The sequence below is a fragment of the Panthera tigris genome, chromosome A3, assembly GCF_018350195.1.
Source record: "Panthera tigris isolate Pti1 chromosome A3, P.tigris_Pti1_mat1.1, whole genome shotgun sequence".
In the NCBI taxonomy this organism is placed as follows: Eukaryota; Metazoa; Chordata; class Mammalia; order Carnivora; family Felidae; genus Panthera; species Panthera tigris.
In genome coordinates, this window is record NC_056662.1 from 113333033 (window position 1) to 113351004 (window position 17972).

At 39.7% G+C, this 17972-nt stretch overlaps 1 protein-coding gene and 1 long non-coding RNA gene across 7 annotated transcripts in view; one reads left to right on the forward strand and one right to left on the reverse strand.

The window, feature by feature from the left end:
* NLRC4 (NLR family CARD domain containing 4) overlaps positions 1 to 17972 on the forward strand; it is a 37233-nt gene that overhangs the window by 11056 nt on the left and 8205 nt on the right. For 4 of the 5 annotated variants that reach the window (XM_042982205.1, XM_007082447.3, XM_042982206.1 and 1 more), the window contains 5 exons: positions 1 to 1992; positions 7379 to 7471; positions 9174 to 9344; positions 11567 to 11659; positions 12770 to 12937. In XM_042982205.1, the coding sequence (XP_042838139.1) occupies positions 1 to 1992; positions 7379 to 7471; positions 9174 to 9344; positions 11567 to 11659; positions 12770 to 12937 (2517 nt within the window). The remainder of the gene's footprint in view (positions 1993 to 7378; positions 7472 to 9173; positions 9345 to 11566; positions 11660 to 12769; positions 12938 to 17972) is intronic. The other variant, XM_042982208.1, reaches the window with a different exon arrangement.
* The window catches only part of LOC102958735, a 27401-nt gene continuing 11172 nt past the window's right edge, over positions 1744 to 17972 (reverse strand). The window contains exons 2-5 of one of the 2 annotated variants that reach the window (XR_006215938.1): positions 16806 to 16876; positions 14238 to 14444; positions 2927 to 3074; positions 1744 to 1864 (exon numbers count right to left, since the gene is read on the reverse strand). This is a non-coding gene — a long non-coding RNA (uncharacterized LOC102958735). Of the gene's footprint in view, positions 1865 to 2907; positions 3075 to 14237; positions 14445 to 16805; positions 16877 to 17972 lie in introns of both variants that reach the window. The other variant, XR_006215937.1, reaches the window with a different exon arrangement.

Consider the following 17972-nt stretch of genomic DNA (forward strand, 5'->3'; position numbering starts at 1 on the left):
GTCTTTCTAAGCAGATGTCAGAAGAAGTCTTAGATGATTTGGCTCAGAGTCTAAAGTATTTATACAATACTCCATCTTTTCTGAACTTCTATCCTCTGGGTGAAGACTTTGACATAATTTTTAATTTGAAAAGCACCTTCACAGAACCTGTTCTATGGAGAAAGGACCATCACCATCACCGATTGGAGCAGCTGACCCTGGATGGGCTGCTAGACACTCTTCAGAGTCCCTGCATCATTGAGGGGGAATCAGGCAAAGGGAAGTCCACTCTACTGCAGCAAATCGCGATGCTCTGGGCTTCCGGAACGTGTGGGGCTCTCACCAAGTTCAAATTAGTCTTCTTTGTCCGTCTGAGCAGGGCCCAGGGTGGGCTCCTTGAAACTCTGTGTGATCAACTCCTGGATATACCTGACACCATCAGGAAGCAGACTTTCATGGCCATGCTGCTGAAGCTACGGCAGAGAGTTCTGTTTCTCCTTGATGGCTACAATGAATTCAAGGCCCAGAACTGCCCAGAGATCGAAGCCCTCATAAAGGAGAACCACCGCTTCAAGAATACGGTCATTGTCACCACCACCACTGAGTGCCTGAGACACATCAGGCAGTTTGGTGCCCTGATTGCCGAGGTAGGGGACATGACAGAGGACAGTGCCCAGACTCTCATCCGAGAAGTGCTGATGAAGGAGCATGCTGAAGGCTTGTTGCTCCAAATTAGGAAATCCAGATGCTTGAGGAACCTGATGAAGACCCCTCTCTTCGTGGTCATCACTTGTGTAATCCAGATGGGCGAAAGTGAGTTCCACTCCTATACACAAACGACACTGTTCCGCACCTTCTATGACCTGCTGATACAGAAGAACAAGTACAAACTTAAGGGGCTGGCTGCAGGTGACTTCGCTCAGAGCCTGAACCACTGTGGAGACCTAGCTCTGGAGGGCGTGTTCTCCCACAGGTTTGATTTCCAACCGGAGGACATGTCCAGTGTGAACGAGGATGTCCTACTGACAACTGGACTCCTCTGTAAATACACAGCTCAACAGTTCAAGCCAAAGTATAAATTCTTTCATAACTCCTTCCAGGAGTACATAGCAGGACGCAGACTCAGCAGTTTGCTGAAGTCTCAAGAGCCAGAGGAAGTGACCAAGGGGAAAGGTTATTTGCAGAAAATGGTTTTCATTTCAGACATTACATCCAAGTATAGCAACCTGCTCCTGTACACATGTGGATCATCTCCTGAAGCCACCAGGAGTGTTCTGGAACACCTTGCAGCAGTGTATCAACATGGCAGCCTCCTTGGGCTCTCCGTCACCCAGAAGCCTCTCTGGAGGCAGGAGTCTATACAAAATGTGAAAAACACCACCGTGCAAGAAACTCTGAAAGCCATAAACATCAGTTCCTTTACAGAGTGTGGCATTAATCTATTCCATGAGAGTATATCCAAATCAGACCTGAGTAAAGAATTTGAAGCTTTCTTTTGTGGCAAAAGCTTATATATCAACTCAGAGAACATCCCCGATTACTTATTTGACTTCTTTGAACACTTGCCTAATTGTGCAAGTGCTCTGGACTTCATTAAACTGGACTTCTACGGAGAAGCTATGGCTTTGAGGGACACGACCACAGAAGACACAAGCAGGACTCAGGAAGGGTCCTCAGAAACCTACATTCCCAGCAGGGCTGTGTCTTTGTTCTTCAACTGGAAGCAGGAATTCAAGACTCTGGAGGTTACACTCCGGGACTTCAGCAAGTTGAATAAACAAGATATCAAATATCTGGGAAAGATATTCAGTTCTGCTACAAACCTCAGATTGTGCATTAAGAGATGTGCTGGTGTGGCTGGAAGCTTTAGTTTGGTCCTCCGCACCTGTAAGAACATTTATTCTCTCATCCTGGAAGCCAGTCCGCTCACCATAGAAGATGAGCAGCATATCACATCCGTGACAAACCTAAAAACCTTGAGTATTCAGGACCTACAGACTCCACGGCTGCCAGGTATTACAAACATCAGCAGTTTAAGCTATAATCAAGCCTGTTTGGGTGCCATGGAAATATTAGATATCATACAGTTTTGCTTTAAATTTTCTAATAGTTTCTTTTTTATTTTTTAAAAAATTTAGTGTTTATTTTTGAGAGAGAGAAAGAGACAGAGCATGAACAAAGGAGGGGCACAGAGAGAGAGAAAGAGAGAGACAGAATCCAAAGCAGGCTCCAGGCTCTGAGTTGTCAGCACAGAGCCTGACCTGGGGCTTGAACTCATGAACCACGAGATCGTGACCTGAGCCAAAGTCAGATGTTTAGCCGACTGAGCCACCCACGGGTCCCTGAATTTTCTATAAGTTTCAACCAGATGTCAGGACTTGGAAGAGAGGTAGGAGGACTGAGCAAGAGAGGTCCATAAGGGGGTAGACTGTCATACGGGGAGGCCCTAGGGAGAATTCCCAGAGCTGAAGCTATACGGTCTGACTGAATGGCAATATAGTTTATATGGTAGTGTGTGTGTGTGTGCGTGTGCACGCACGTGTGTGCGTGCATGTGAGGTAGGTTAAGCTCATCTTCACTGACCTGTCCCCCTTCTCCATCTCCATCCATTACCCACTGCTTCCCTGCCAAATGGCATCCCTCCCCACTTCAATTCTGGGAGGAAATCCAGCCTGTAAACTCATCACTTGCAGGAGCTGGTAGCTAATTGTGTTGCTGGATTCTCATCCAGGAGATTGCAGAACATACCCACCCCACCCACCCCCAATGCCAACTATATTTCATTTTGAAAAAAGATTGTGGGGACAGATTTTGTCTAACATGAAGAAATTTCAGATCTCAGACACATACAAGTTGAGCCAATCTTTCTGAATAAAGGCAAATTTTCCCCAAATGCAAAATACTATTAAAGGTGAATGTCTGCCTTACCTGTACAGACCAGCTTTACCTGTGTAGACCAGCCTGCTGACTTGAACAGGGGCTACTTTGTGGTGTGAACCTACAGGCTGGCAGGGGCCTTGCTCTACTTGACTGTAATCCAAGATTACTTTTCATTTGCAATAGATTTCTCATCAAGCTCTGCCACATCTGTCACCCTGTAAAGGAAATTTCATATCACTTTAAAAAGCTAGAATCTGGGGCCCCTGGGTGACTCAGTCGGTTAAGCGTCTGAATTCAGCTCAGGTCACGATCTCACGGTCTGTGAGTTCGAGCCCCGCATCGGGCTCTGGGCTGATGGCTCAGAGCCTGGAGCCTGCTTCCGGTTCTGTGTCTCCCTCTCTCTCTGCCCCTCCCCCGTTCATGCTCTGTCTCTCTCTGTCTCAAAAATAAATAAACGTTAAAAAAAAATTTTTTTTAAATCTAGAATCTGGGGCGCCTGGGTAGCTCAGTTGGTTAAGTGTCTGACTCTTGATTTCCACTACTGGTTCATGGAATTGAGCCCTTGGTGGGGCTCTGAGCTAACAGTATGGAGTCTGCTTGGGATTCTCTCTCTCCTTCTCTCTCTGCCCCTCCCCCACCTCGATAAGTAAATATTTTGAAAAATCTAGAATCTCTTGCACAGATAATCTTTGCAACCTTCTACTTAATGCAGGAATCCCTTCCATAAGGTTCGGCATAGTCACCAAGACTTCATTTAGATTACCTTCTGTGTCAGGAAGCTCACTATCTCCTCTTGATGGCTATTCCTTTCTGCTGATCTTGCAAACTGTCACCTCTGTGCTGAATTTAGCCTACATATTATGTAGAGTTTTCTTTTGACTGTTTGCCAATATTTTGTTCTTAATTTTTAAAATTTATTTTTTAAGTAATATATTCACATGATTCAAATTATAAAACAATCTACAGTGAAACCTCCTTCCCTTTCACATCCCCCAGCCATGACCCTTCTGCCGGAGTTGTCAGTATTTTGACATTGGGAGATTGCAGTGTGAAAACACAGGTTACTCATTTCTCTTGACAATTGTAGGTCCAGCAATTGTGGACCTGCATCTTCACTTGGTAACAATTGGTAGAGCTTCATGAACTTCTCTTGTGCCCTTTGGACAAGATACATAATATCCACATGGGCAGTGCCCACCTGTTCTACTTCTTGGAATGACATTATCTCCCTGGACCTTTTTGACATTTGAGTTTGTAATCAGTGCTCACTCTTTCTTATAGCTAAAAATTCAGTTCCCTGACATTTCTACCCAAGGTTGATTTCTATTTTTGCCCTCCACATCTCTTCAGAATATTCCTAGTTCATCTGTTTCTTTGCTGAATAGTATTACATTATATGGACATGCCACAGTTTATCTCATCACCTCTGAAAGACACATAGGTTATTTCCAGTTTGGGAGATTATAAACAGAGATACTATAAATGTTTGTATGCAGGTTTTTATGTGAAACACAAGTTTTCAAATCACTCAGGTAAATACCTAGGAGTGGGATTGCTAAGCCATATGACAAGTGTTTGTTTAACTTTTTTTTTAAGTTTATTTATTTTCAGAGAGAAAGAGAGCAAGCACAAGTTGGGGAGGGGCAGAGAGAGTAGGGAGAGAGAATCCCAAGCAGGCTCCGCACTGTCAGCACAGAGCCTGATGTGGATCTTGAACTCACAACCAAGAAATCTTGACCTGAGCCGAAATCAAGAGTCAGATTCTTAACCCACTGAGCCACCCAGACACTCCCAACTTTTTTTTAAATATTAATTTATTTTTGAGAGAACGCAAGCAGGGGAGAGGCGGGTGGGGATAGAAGATCTGAAGCGGGCTCTGTGCTGACAGCAGCGAGCCTGATGTGAGGCTCAAACTCATGGTCACTACCTGAGCCGGAGTCAGACACTCAACTGACTGAACCAGCCATGTGCCCCTCGTGCTTGTTTGACTTTTTAAGAAACTTCCATGCTATTTTCCAGTTTGTACCATTTGACATTTCCAATAGCAATATATGAGGGGTTTAGCTGCTCTGCATTCTCACTAGCATTTGCCATCCTGTGTGTGTGTGTGTGTGTGTGTGTGTGTGTGTGTGTGTGTGTGTGTGTTATTTTTGTCATTCTACAATTGCCTTAAAATAAGAAAAAAAAATTGACAACACCAAGTGCTGACGAGGATGTAGAGCAACTGGAACTCTGGGTGTAGTGTTCTTTCATCATACTTATCTGATAAAATAGAAAACTCTTTGTAGGTTTGTTTGCCAACTATATACCTCTTTGGCCAAGTATCTTAAGTTTTCATCCATCTGTTGATTAGGTAATTTATCTTCTTAATGTTGAGTTTTGAGTGTTCTTTATATGCTCAAATGTGTATGAAGAATACCAGTCCTTTGTCAGATAAGTGATTTGAAAACATTTTCTCTCAATCTGTGGCTAGTCTTTTCATTTTTTAAAAAATTTTTAATATTTATTTATTTTTGAGAGAGACAGAGACAGAGCATGAGTTGGGGAGGGGCAGAGAGAGCAGGAGACACTGGATCTGAAGCAGGCTCCAGGCTCTTGAGCTGTTAGCACAGAGACCGACGCAGGGCTCGAACCCACGGACCATGGGATCATGACCTGAGCTGAAGCCGGACGCTTAACCGACTGAGCCACCCAGGTGCCCCTAGTCTTTTCATTCTCTTAATAGCCTCTTTCATAGAACAAAAATTTTAGATTTAGTTGCAGTCATTTTTTTCCTGTACAAATCAAGCTTTTGGTGTCATGTCTAAAAACTTTTTGCCTAACCCCAGGTCATGAAGATTTTCTCCTATCTTTTTTTCTTAAAGTTTACATTGACATTTATGATCCATTTGGGTTAATGTTTATATAAAATATGATGCTTAGATCAAGGTTCATTTTTCTTGCATATGGATATCCAGTTGTTCTATTCACTGAAATTACTATTCTTTCATGTTTGAATTGCCTTTGTACTTTTGTCCAAAACCATTTGGCTGTGATTATGTTGGCTGTGTTTCTGGACACTATTCGCCTATTGATCCATCAATTGCCAGTACCCTTGTCTATTTCTTGATAATTTCATCTTGTCTTAGTAACTGTAGCTTTATAGGAAGTCATAAAATTGAATAGTGTTGTTTCTACAACTTTATTCTTTTTCAGAATTGTTTTTTATATTCTGGTTCCTTTGGCTTTCACATTGTTTATATAATCAAAAACTTCCTGGATATTGGTTGGAATTATATTAAATCTATAGGCCATTTTAGGGAGAATTGATAACTTTATTTTGTTGAATCTTTCAATCCATGAGCATGGTTTCTCTTTCCATTTATTTAGATTTTCTTTTATTTCTTTTATCATAATTTATAGTTTTCATCATGTTTATCCTGCATATGTTTTATCAGATTTACACTTAACTTTTTGATTCTTTTGGAGTTACTGTAAATGGAATTTTAAAAAATTGGTTGCCAAATATTTATTGCTACTATATAGAAATGCAATAGATTTTTGTGTATCAATCTTATAATCTACACATTTGCTACACTCACTTCATGTCACTTCCAAAAAGCATATTTCTTCCTTTCCAATTTGTTTTTATTTTATTCTCTTGCCTTATTGCACTGATTATGACTTGCAGTGCAATGTTGAATAGGAGGGGTGAGAGTGAACATCCTCCCTTGTTCCTGATGTTAGCAACAAAGCATTCAGACTTTCACCAGTAAGTATGATATCAACTGTAGTTTTTTTGTAGATGACTTTTATCAGGTTGAAGAAATTTCCTTCTATTCCTAGGTTGCTGAGAATTATTATGGATGTATGTCAGATAATGTCAAATGTTTTTTTCTGCATCAACATACTTGATCATGTAGTTTTTCTTCTTTAGATTGTTAATACATTGAATTACATACATTGATATCCAAATATCGAAACAGCTCTGCATTCTCTGTATAAAGCCCACTTGGTGGTTGTATAATATTCTTTTTATATATGGTTGAGTTCTTTAGTAATATTTTATTGAGGATTTTGCTTCTATGTTCATGAATGATACTTGTCTTAAGTTTTCTTTTGTTTTATTCTCTTGGTCTGGGATTTATATCACTTGATAGCATCATGAAAACCTTACAAGTCTTATTATTAAATTTCCAAGTATTTGGAAATTTCCTTGTTATCTTTCTGTTATTATTTTCTAGTCTAACTCCATTATATTTGGAGAACATGTTTTAGCTAAAGAAGATGCCCATCTCGATGAGCACTGGGTGTTGTATGGAAACCAATTTGACAGTAAATTTCATATATTAAAAAATAAAAAAAAAATAAAAAAAAAAAAAAGAAGATGCCCATCTCTGACCAAAAAAACAAAAGCAAAACACTCTTGTGTCAATTTCATGAGCATTTCTTGCCCATGGAGAAGCTAAAATTTTTTGATTGGTAACAAAAATCTAGTAAATGACAAATGAACATAGTCAATTCTTTTTTCTTTTTCCAGGTGGTCTGACTGACAGCTTGGGTAATTTGAAGAATCTTATGAAGCTCATACTGTACAACATTAAGATGAATGAGGAAGATGCTATAAAATTAGGTCAGATTTTTATTTTCTTTGTTATTTTTATTAATGTAAGTTTGATAATAAGAACAGTTAACTTAAGACTCCTAGACACTGGTTGTGTCTGTATAAGGCAAGGATGCCTTTATCTACTTGTGTTACATTGATTTTCTAGACGTTTTTCTCCATGGCCATTCCAATCCTTCAGCACCATTTTATGTAAATTGCACACACCTAGACTGTAACGCTTTGGGGGACAGAAGCCATGATATGTTTTTATCTTCCTGGCTGATTGACTATGTTTATATTTGAAGCATAGAAACAGTATAAAAAAGTTTATACTGTGGTTTCATAATTAAATAAAGCTTTGTAAATGGAATGGAACACAAGAAGGAATGTGGACCAAGAAAACCTAAACAGTACGAGCAGAATGTGTGGTTTGTCACAGGGAGCCAGCCTCTCCAGGACAGGGAGGATTCCCATTGAAGCTGTTTTCCTCCAGTGTCCCTGCTTTCTGCCCCCTCCCCCATGGCTCTTTTTTTCCCCACTGTTTGAGCTCTCAGTTAAATGTTCCTCAGCCTTATTCTTTTTTATTCTGCTTCCTGCCTAAAGACAACCTTATCCTATAATTGAAAAATGGCTGCCCTTTTTTTCATTACATGGCCTATATAAGAATAATCAGATTAATCCAGTGTTCAATAAACATCTCTTGCATGCCTATAAATTACTCAGAGTATTAGAGCTGGAAGGAGCCTCAGAGCATCTAGTTCAACTCTCTCATTTTACTGCCACTGAAACCTAGAACAGTTTATTGACTTGCGCAAGGTCTCACTAATTGGTACAAAGGGTTCAAAAATACCTATCTCAGATGATCTGGTCCCCAGGAACCAGTCTGGGGTAGGGGGCGCCTGCGTGGCTCAGTTAGTTAAATATCTGACTCTTGATCTCAGCTCAGGTCTTAATTTCAGGGTTCCGAGTTCAAGCCCCACGTTGGGTTCTGTTCTGGGTATGAAGCCTACTTTAAAAACAAAAAAAGGAACCAGTCTGAGCTTAAATAGACAAATCTAAATTTATTGTTTATTAAAGGGTTACTATACATAGGTTATACACTACACTAGGTACTTTTACATACTTCCTCTCATTGGATCCTCACAACAGTCCCAGGACATAGGTATAATTATCCCTAAATCCACAGCCAAAATGTTGAATAACCTGTCCAAGGTTACACAATTAAAGTATGGGATCCAGGAATCAAACTGACTGCAAAGCTCATGTTCACAACCCCTAAACTATATAGTTGACTATAAACAGTTACACTAGAAGCACACCAAGGAACTGAAGTCCCCATGCTACCCCTCTGAATTCAGACTCCACCCCTCCTAAAATTTGGGGGGAGATTAAGAGAAAGTGCTCATTCAGAATATTTCATCCTCATCCTACCAAAAATATGGTAAAAGGCACACATTGATATGCATTAAAATACTGCCCATTTACTATAGTTTTTCTCATGTTACTGAGAGAATGACCTCCTCATAGGTGACCTTGGTATGGTCCAAGAGATTGGAGAGTAATGGTTGAAAGAACAACTCTCTTCAGCTTTTATAACTCAAGGTCTCTAGAGATAGAGTGTGGCAAGATCTGTGTGCAATTGTTCTTTGCCTTCTTTTCAGTCCATTAGTCTATGTTTAAATCAAATTAACTTGGTGTCCTAATGTATTTCCTTTCCTACTTTTTGCAGCTGAAGGTCTGAAAAACCTGAAGAAGTTGTGTTTACTTCATATGACCCACTTGTCTGACATTGGGAAGGGAATGGATTACATAGTAAAGTCTCTGTCAGCTGAACCCTGTGACCTTGAAGAAATCCAATTAGTCTCCTGCTGCCTGTCTGCCAATGCTATGAAAACCCTAGGTAACTGTTGCCTGCATTAAGTGAATGAGAACAGTGTAAGAGAACATGTGATACTTTCATACTAATGCATGTTAAGCCTCTCAAAAGGAAATTTAATTTTTAGAGAAACTGGAAAAGATAATAAAGACTTCCAGGTAATATCTAGCCTGTTTTTAATGATCTTCTCCATGACTGGAATGAAAATGGAGAATTAGGAGAACATTTCAGAATAATGGAAGATATTATAATTTTAAGATATGGTGAACAAAAAGAAAAGAAGAAATAAGTGCTTGAAACTTGGCACATGCTCTGTATATAATAACTGCCTAATAAATATTTAGATGATGGATAAATAAATGATTGAGAAGCAGAGAGAGAAGGATTTTCTTAAATGTTCTCAGGCCATCCAATTCTTACCCACTGCCCTTTTAAAATGCAGCTAACGTACATTAATATAAGAGTTGAGTCTTGGGGTGCCTGGGTGGCTCCGTCAGTTAGCATCCGACTCTTGATTTTGGCTCAGGTCATGATCTCATGGTTTGTGAGATCAAGCCCCATGTTGAGCTCCACACTGACAGTACAGAGCCTGCTTGGGATTCTCTTTCTGCCTCTCCTCCACTTGTGCTCTATCTCAAAACAAATAAACTAAAACAAATTTTTTTAACTTAAAAAAATAAACTTAAAAAAAACTGCTCGGAATCTGTAAAATGAAATCATTTGTATGCTACTATAAACCAAAAGCTAGAGAAACCCATGATTAGAAGAGGCTAGATAAACACTAGGAAAACAAGGATAAGTAGATCCTTACTTCTCTACCTGATCCTGGAAACAGACAGACTTAGAACTATAAATAGCAGCTGTACTCTTTTTGAGAGGAGTTCCATGGGTTTTTTATGTTAAAGCACCAAACCCCAGAAGTTATTTTACTCTACAATTGGGTAAAAGTGATAATAGCTGGGGCAACTGGCTGGCTCAGTCAGTACAGCATGTGATTCTTCATCTTGGGGTCATGAGTTCAAGCCCCAGGTTGGGTGTAGAGCTTACATAAAAAAAATAATTTTAAAAACAGCTAATAATAATAATAATAATAGCTAATAGTTTAATAAGAGTATATATCATGAAAAACCTCTTTTAATTAGAGATATTTCTTATTAGTCTTGATAGGAGAAACTTCAATTAGATTAAACAACCATGATAAATACCTAATGTAAAGAAAAGAACTAAGCAGTTTTTAGCTAGAGTGATGGTATTCTATGATTAATGTTTGCGTGTAAAATAATTTTCTGTATTTTTTACCTCAACATAATTATATCTTTTGCAGATAGCATGGAATTGAGTCTTGCTTTTTGGGAAAAAAAAAATCCAGTCTTATTTCTGCCTTTTAATTAGTGCTTAGTCCATTTACATTTAATGTAATTATTGATGTGGATAGATTTTCATCTGCCATTTTGCTATTTGTTTTCTATTTTTCTCACCTGTCTTTTTTTTTTTTTACTTCCTAAGTTTTTATTATTAACATCACAACTATGACATTACCAAAATCATTTAAATTAAGATGAACAAAGAACTGCTCATTTCATCTGTTTTTGTTGTTGTTGTTGTTGTTGTTCCTTTGTTTCTCCTGCATAAGGACATTTTAGAATTGGAAGCAATCTTACATTTTATCTAGTTCAACTTCCTTGTTCTTTGTTTTTAAGTTTTTGTGTGTTTTTTTTAAGTTTATTTTTGAGAGGGAGAGAAAGAGTATGTACAGGGAAGGGGCAGAGAGAGAGGGAGAGGGAAAATCCTGAGGAGGCTCCACCCCACCAGCACAGAGCCTGATGCAGGGCTCAAACTCAGGAACTGTGAGTCAGACACTCAACTGACTGAGCCACCCAGGCGCCCCTCAACTTCCTCATTCTAACGATGAAGCTTCAGTGGAAGCTTGGAGAAATGGAGTGACCTTCCTATAGTTATGTAACAAGTATATTTTATGCTGCATTAGGCTTTACATGAAGTTTATTAGTCAGAGCTTAGGACTGGAAATATCTATCTGTCCATTTAGTCATAGCCATGAAAGTTCAGGGTTAAATCTAGCCAGATACCTTTGGGAATAATTAAATAATTTAACTAATCAGGTCAAATAATGATGTGTATGCTATCAACAAAGAAGACAAGGACTTAGGATCCTCCTACGGATATTTTTTAAATGCACATATAGTTCTGTAAAAGCCTTTTAATTTTGGATTGAAATTTTTTCCCAGCTCAGAATCTTCACAATTTGGCCAAACTGAGCATTCTTGATTTATCTGAAAATCACCTGGAAAAGGACGGAAATGAAGCTCTACATGAACTGAGTAAGAATAACAATTTAGCCAAAATCACATAGTTGAGTATATGTACTAGATAGTCAGAAACACGTATCTGGGCCCTGATGTTTTTTGGTCCATGTGTGCCTTACTATACGTCCCTCAAGGGACACAGACCAATGACTTTGAGCTACCAGTTTTCACACGCTCATCACACCTGAGGCTCCTAACTGCTTGCTTCATTCTAGGGGGCCAGTGTCTGAGAGTAATTGATATTCAAAAGGAATTTGTTTAAGGAGTTAATGATAAGATTTTTATTTTATTTTCTTAATGTTTATTTATTTTGGAGAGAGACAGAGTGGAAGCAGGGGAGGAGCAGAAAGAGAGGGAGTCACAGAATCTGAAGCAGGCTCCAGGCTTTGAGCTGTCAGCACAGAGCCTGATTTGGGGCTCAAACTCACAAACCTGAGTTTGAAAGATCCTGACCTGAGCCAAAGTCAAACACCTAACTGACTGAGTCACCCAGGCACCCCAATGATAAGATTTTTAAAGTGTGATAGTGATGTTGTAATTACATTTTTTTTCTTTTTTTTTTTTTTTAAGAACTATACGGGGCACCTGAGTGGCTCAGTCGGTTAAGTGTCCACTTCAGCTCAGGTCATGATCTCAAGGTTCGTGAGTCTGAGCCCTGCATTGGGCTCTGCAGAGCCTGGAGCCTGCTTCAGATTCTGTCTCCCTTTCTCTCTGCCCCTCCCCCGCTCACACTCTGTCTCTCAACAATAAACATTAAAAAAATAAATAATAAATTAATTAAATTAAAAAAGAACTGTATTTACTGTCTGAGATTTGCTTTAAAATAATTCAGGAGAAAAAGAATTAGGTGAGGATGAAGGAAGCTTGTCCATAAACTGATGTTTGTTGAAGTTTGGCTTATTAGTACATATAGTTTCATTATACTATTCTGCATAATATTTGTATACTCTTGAGTACTTTCCACAAAAATATTAACCAAAATTCAAGTAGATTCTCATTGCATCATCACACAATGAGTAGGCTGCAGAGATAAAGACTATTCCTTCTCCCACATCCCTTCATTCTTCATCAAGAAGAATCCATTGAGATGGATTAAATTCCTGCATTGCTCTCTGGTTCTTGAAGTTGACAGGCTGTACATCCTGGAACAGCTGACTGTGCTCATGTTGCCCTGGTGGAGTGATGTACGAGTTAGTCTGACCAGGCTGTTGGAGCAACTGGAGGGGGCCCTGCGGCTCATCAAGCTTGGGCTGAAAAACTGGAGACTCACAGATGCAGAGATTAGAATTCTAGGTAGGTACATACATACAAAGCCAAGAGAAAAGAAGTGAGCTCTAACAAAGCTCTTAAGTTGGTTTTAAAAATTAATTAATTGTATTTATTTATTTACCTTCTCTTTTTGTTAAGATTTTATTTTTTAATGTTTATGTATTTATTTTGAGAGAGAGTGTGTGTGTGCGTAAGTCGGGGCAGGGGCAGAGAGAGAGGGAGGAGAGAGAGAATCCTAGGCTCCATGCTGTGAGTGCAGAGCCAGATGCAAGGCTTGATCCCATGAACCATGAGCTCAGAATCTGAGCTGAAATCAAGTGTCAGATGTGTAACTGACTGAGCCACCCAGGTGCTCCAAGATTTTATTTTTAAGTAATGTCTACACCCAGTGTGGGGCTTGAACTCACAACCCTTAGATCAAGAGTCACATTCTCTACCAACAGAGCCATCCAGGGGCCCTACCTCCTCTTTTTGTACAAGTATATTTAAAGAGCATTCAAGGAGTATTAATTAATCAAGAGATTAAGGAGTAAAATGATTTAAACATTTTTAAACATTTATTATGAGAGAGAGAGAGAGACAGAGAGAAGCAGAGAGTGAGGGAGACAGAGAGAATCCAAGCAGGCTCTGTGCTGTCAGAGAACCATGAGATCATGACCTGAGCTGACATCAAGAGTCAGGTGCTTAACCGACTGAGCCACCCAGGAGCCCCAAGGAGTAAAATGGTTTAAAACACTGGCCTGCCTTCAGGTTTTTAAGCATTAAAAAGTATTAAAGAAAAACATTCCCATTACCTGAGAAGGTATATTATGTTTAGGAATTGCTCTTCCTACCCTTAACTGTCTGAAATTCAGCAATACTCCTCCAGTTTGGGGAAATATTTTTAAGTTACCTGTTGGGTATTTAAAACATGTAAAGGTAAAGGCACCTGCATGGCTCAGTGGTTGGGCGTCTGACTCTGGATTTCTGCTCAGGTCGCCATCTATCGTTTCGTGGGATCAAACCCGTGCTTGAGATTCTCTCTCTGCCTCTTGCTCTGACCCTCTCCCATGCACCCATGTGCTCGTGCTGTCTCTCTCTCAAAGTAAATAAGCTTAAAAAAAAATACAAAGGTAAATGCAACTTTATCTAAATGGGATCATTGAATATCTTTAAGCAATTGTGATATAATCCAGGAACAAATAGAGATACAGAAATGACTGAAGATTCCATTAACCTCAGGCAGTTGATGAAAGGTCTTCATTCTACCTGTGTGTTATTAATTTCTATGTAACAGATTACCCCCCAAAACAGTGTCCTAAAATAACTATAAATGTTATCTCACAATTTCTGTGGGTGAGGAAAGTGGTAACCGCGTGGTTCTGGCTTAGGCTCTGTCACGAGGTTGCAGTCCAGATGTTGCATGGGGCTGCCAGAGGATCTGCTTTCTGGGTGGCTCCCCACTGGGTTGGCAGGTTGCCCAGAGGCCTCAGTTTCTCATCCCTGGACCTCTCCATAGGCTGCATGAGTGTTTTCACAGTGTGGCGGCTCACTTCCCTCAGAGCAAGAGATGTAAGAGAAAACCATTTAGAAGCTGCAATGTCTTTTATGAGCTGGCCTTGGAAGGTCATTTCTGTTGTATGCTGTTGGTTACTTGGGTCAGCCCTATCCACTGTGGGATGGGACAACACAGGGGAGAATATACTAGGACGTGAGGATCACTGGCCCCATCTTAAATGCTGACTACAATACCATCTAAGGCAACATTGGTGAAAGCAACGTTGACTTTATTTCTGTCACAGATTGTCTAGAATATATTTGTAGTGTACAAAGTTATGAAACTTATGCTTTTAACCATTTTAAGTGTGCAGTTCTGTGGTATTAAGGACATTCACATTTTTGAGCCACCACCATCACATCCATCTCCAGAACTTTTTCATCTTCCTTGACTAAACCTCTGTACCCATTACAAAACTAACTCCCCACCTACTCCTGTATTTAAAACCTTTTCTCCTAGAGATGCATATGTCTCTAAGTGCTTAGGCTGCTCCAGGGTTTTAGCCTTCCCTAATGGTGCTTCAAATGCTGGATTTTTTTCTTCCCTTAATTCCTAACTCTAACTTTACTCACTCCCTTAACCCATCAAATCATGTAATTCTGGGTGTCATTCTTACAGATCCCTTCTCTATTCTGGGTGATTTTGGAGGCAGGTGGCTTCTGTGACAGGCTAATTAGTTAGCTAATAAATTATCCCTGTCAGGTAACTTCATACCTTAAACAAGTTGGAAAGGATATGTGTTTTTTTCTTCCAAATTTTTATGGAAATTCAAATGAGCTCATACATAGTGTAGCATTGGGGTCAGGAGTAGAATTTAGGGATTTGTCGCTTACATATAACACCCAGTGCTCATCACAAGTGTCCTTAATGCCCATCACCCACTTAGCTCATCCCTCCACCCATTTCCCCTCCAGCAGCCCTCAGTTTGTTCTCTATATGAAGAGTTTCTTATGGTTTGTCTCCCTATTTTTCCTTCCTTTCCTCTATGTTTATATTTTGTTTCTTAAATTCCACATGAGTAGAATCATATAGTATTTGCCTTTCTCTGACTAACTTATTTTGCTTAGCATAATATACTTTAGTGCCCTACACATCATGGCAAATGGCAAGATTTCATTCTTTCTGAATGCCAAGTAATATTCTGTGATAGGTATAGATATAGATAGAGAGAGAGAGAGATAGAGAGATAGATATTTGGCTATTGTTGACAGCACTGCTATAAACATTGGGTGCATATACCCCTTTGAATCAATATTTTTGTACCCTTTGGATAAATACCTAGTAGTGCAATTGCTGGGTCATAGGGTAGTTCTATTTTTAACTTTTTGAAGAATCTCCTTACTGTTCTCCAGAGTGGCTGCACCAGTTTGCATTCCCACCAATAGTGTAAGAGGGTTCCCCTTTCTCCACAAGGGATGTGTCTTTTTCAGGCCACTGGAAAGTGTGTAGAATTAGAATCATTTGTTTGGGAGGCATTTTTAGGTAGAGGCCTTTTAGCATCTTTCACATATTTAAGTAGTTAGCTGCCTGATTTGCCCACTTCTCAGGCTGGCCAGTGAGACCAGAGAAAGAGACGGTACATTTAATTAAGTAAGAACTGAGCTAGGCAGTAATTTGCCACTTGACTTTAGTTGCCCAGGGCCTTATAGCCTCCACATGTAAATGAGAAAAATAAGAGTAACAAAAGGCAGCTGGCTCTGGGAAATAGAGCTGTAACAATGTACCCTCAAATGCAAGTAAAAAAAAAAAAGTATAAAATGAACAAGTCAATAGCAGTAACTACTTTATTCTCAAAATGTTTTAAAGAAGAACTTGTGGAATTATCATTACATCCCTAATAACAGATAACATTATCCCTGTTTTATAAAAAGGCAGAGACATAAGGTAGTCATACTAAAGCAGGGAAAGAAAGGGTTGCAGACAGAAGAGCAAGAGTTGAAGATGTGAGGAGACAGTGTGGCTGCTGGTCCCTACCCTAGTCCCCTCCAGACATTTCTTTCACCTCCCACAAGTAGGAAAAGCAGTCTGCTTGTGCTTGAGCCATAAGCTGGAGTGAAAACCAAGTATTCTCTGCCTTTGGTCTCTCCCAGGTGATGAGGCTGCTATCTAGAGGCTCCATCTTTGTGGAGTGGTGAGTGCCCTGCTTTTGGGGTCAGATCTGCCCACCCTTTCCATTGATAGATGGATGGCCTGTAGCAACTAAAAGTCTCTGAGCCTCGGTCTGCTCATCTGTCAAGCGAGAGTCACTGTAATACCAACCATATTAGCAGTTACTGTGCCAGTCAGTTATAAAACTAATGTATATAAAGTAAGAAGTTCAACATTGACCCATTGTCTATGTTCAATAAACGGTACCGTGATCATTTTCCTCGGTGGGCTTCAAGATACTAGGCTTATCTTCCTTTTTTTAAAAAAGCTTCCTCAGCCTGCAAAACAAATAAAATTTATCAAAATAAACCCTGCTTGCTTCATGTATAAGACCATTCACAATGGAACCTCAACTTATCTTCCTCTTCACCTTCATCTTCTGCCATGCCTCCCTACTTACATGAGGTTCCATCCTCATGGACTTCTGTTGTTCCCCAAAAGTGCCTTTGTACACGCACTTTCTCCAGAACATCCTTTCCCTTCTCTAACAGTCCCTGTAAGACATAACTGAAATATCTCCTCCTTGTTCACATAGTCTTCCTATGCTCTCTCTTCTGCCATATGTAACTTGGATGTCTGCTTTAAGCCTCTTGTCCAGAGTCTTTTAAACTGTTTTTGATTATGACCCACAGTTAAAAAATACATTTTATCTTATGATCTAACATACACATACATACACATTAAAAAAGTTTCACAGAAAGTGATTATCTTATGCCATGTGTGACACAAGCTGTTATTTTCTATTCTTTCTGTTCTGTTTCACTTAAAATAGATGCTGATTGCAACCCATTAAATTTATTTCACACTCCTCTAAAGGAGGGGACACCCTGAAGCTTACAAAAAACACTGCCCTAATACATATCCTGCCCAGGATGTCAGCCTAGATCCAGGGCTTCTGTTTCCATGTCACTTTGGCTGTCTCTACTCCCATGTGTCTCTGGATCTGTGTCACCTAGCCTTCTGCAGAGGTTCCTTTCCCTCTTTTCCAAGAGACTTGGACAAGGAGAACAGTCACTTGTCAATTTCTATAAGAAGGGCCCAGGATAATTACAGATATAGCAAATATACTGAGCGCTTGTGGGTAATTGTGATAGTTCTTAGCAGCAGATTATGTTAAATGTAATATTGGTGCTTCCATACTCTCAGAGATATTTAACCAATTCTGTCAATTCAGGTTCCAAGTGCCACTCAGTCGCCTTGCCCTCTCCCATCTCCATCTCTCATAGTCCCCTATGAAGCTGCCATAGTCCCCAGTATTATCAGTCAATTTAGGCATTAACATTTAATGGTGGGTATGTGTGACAGATGCAATAGTGAAATGAAGAAAGTGCAATGAGAGAGAGAGTCTCTAACTGAAGAAAGACGATCTAATGA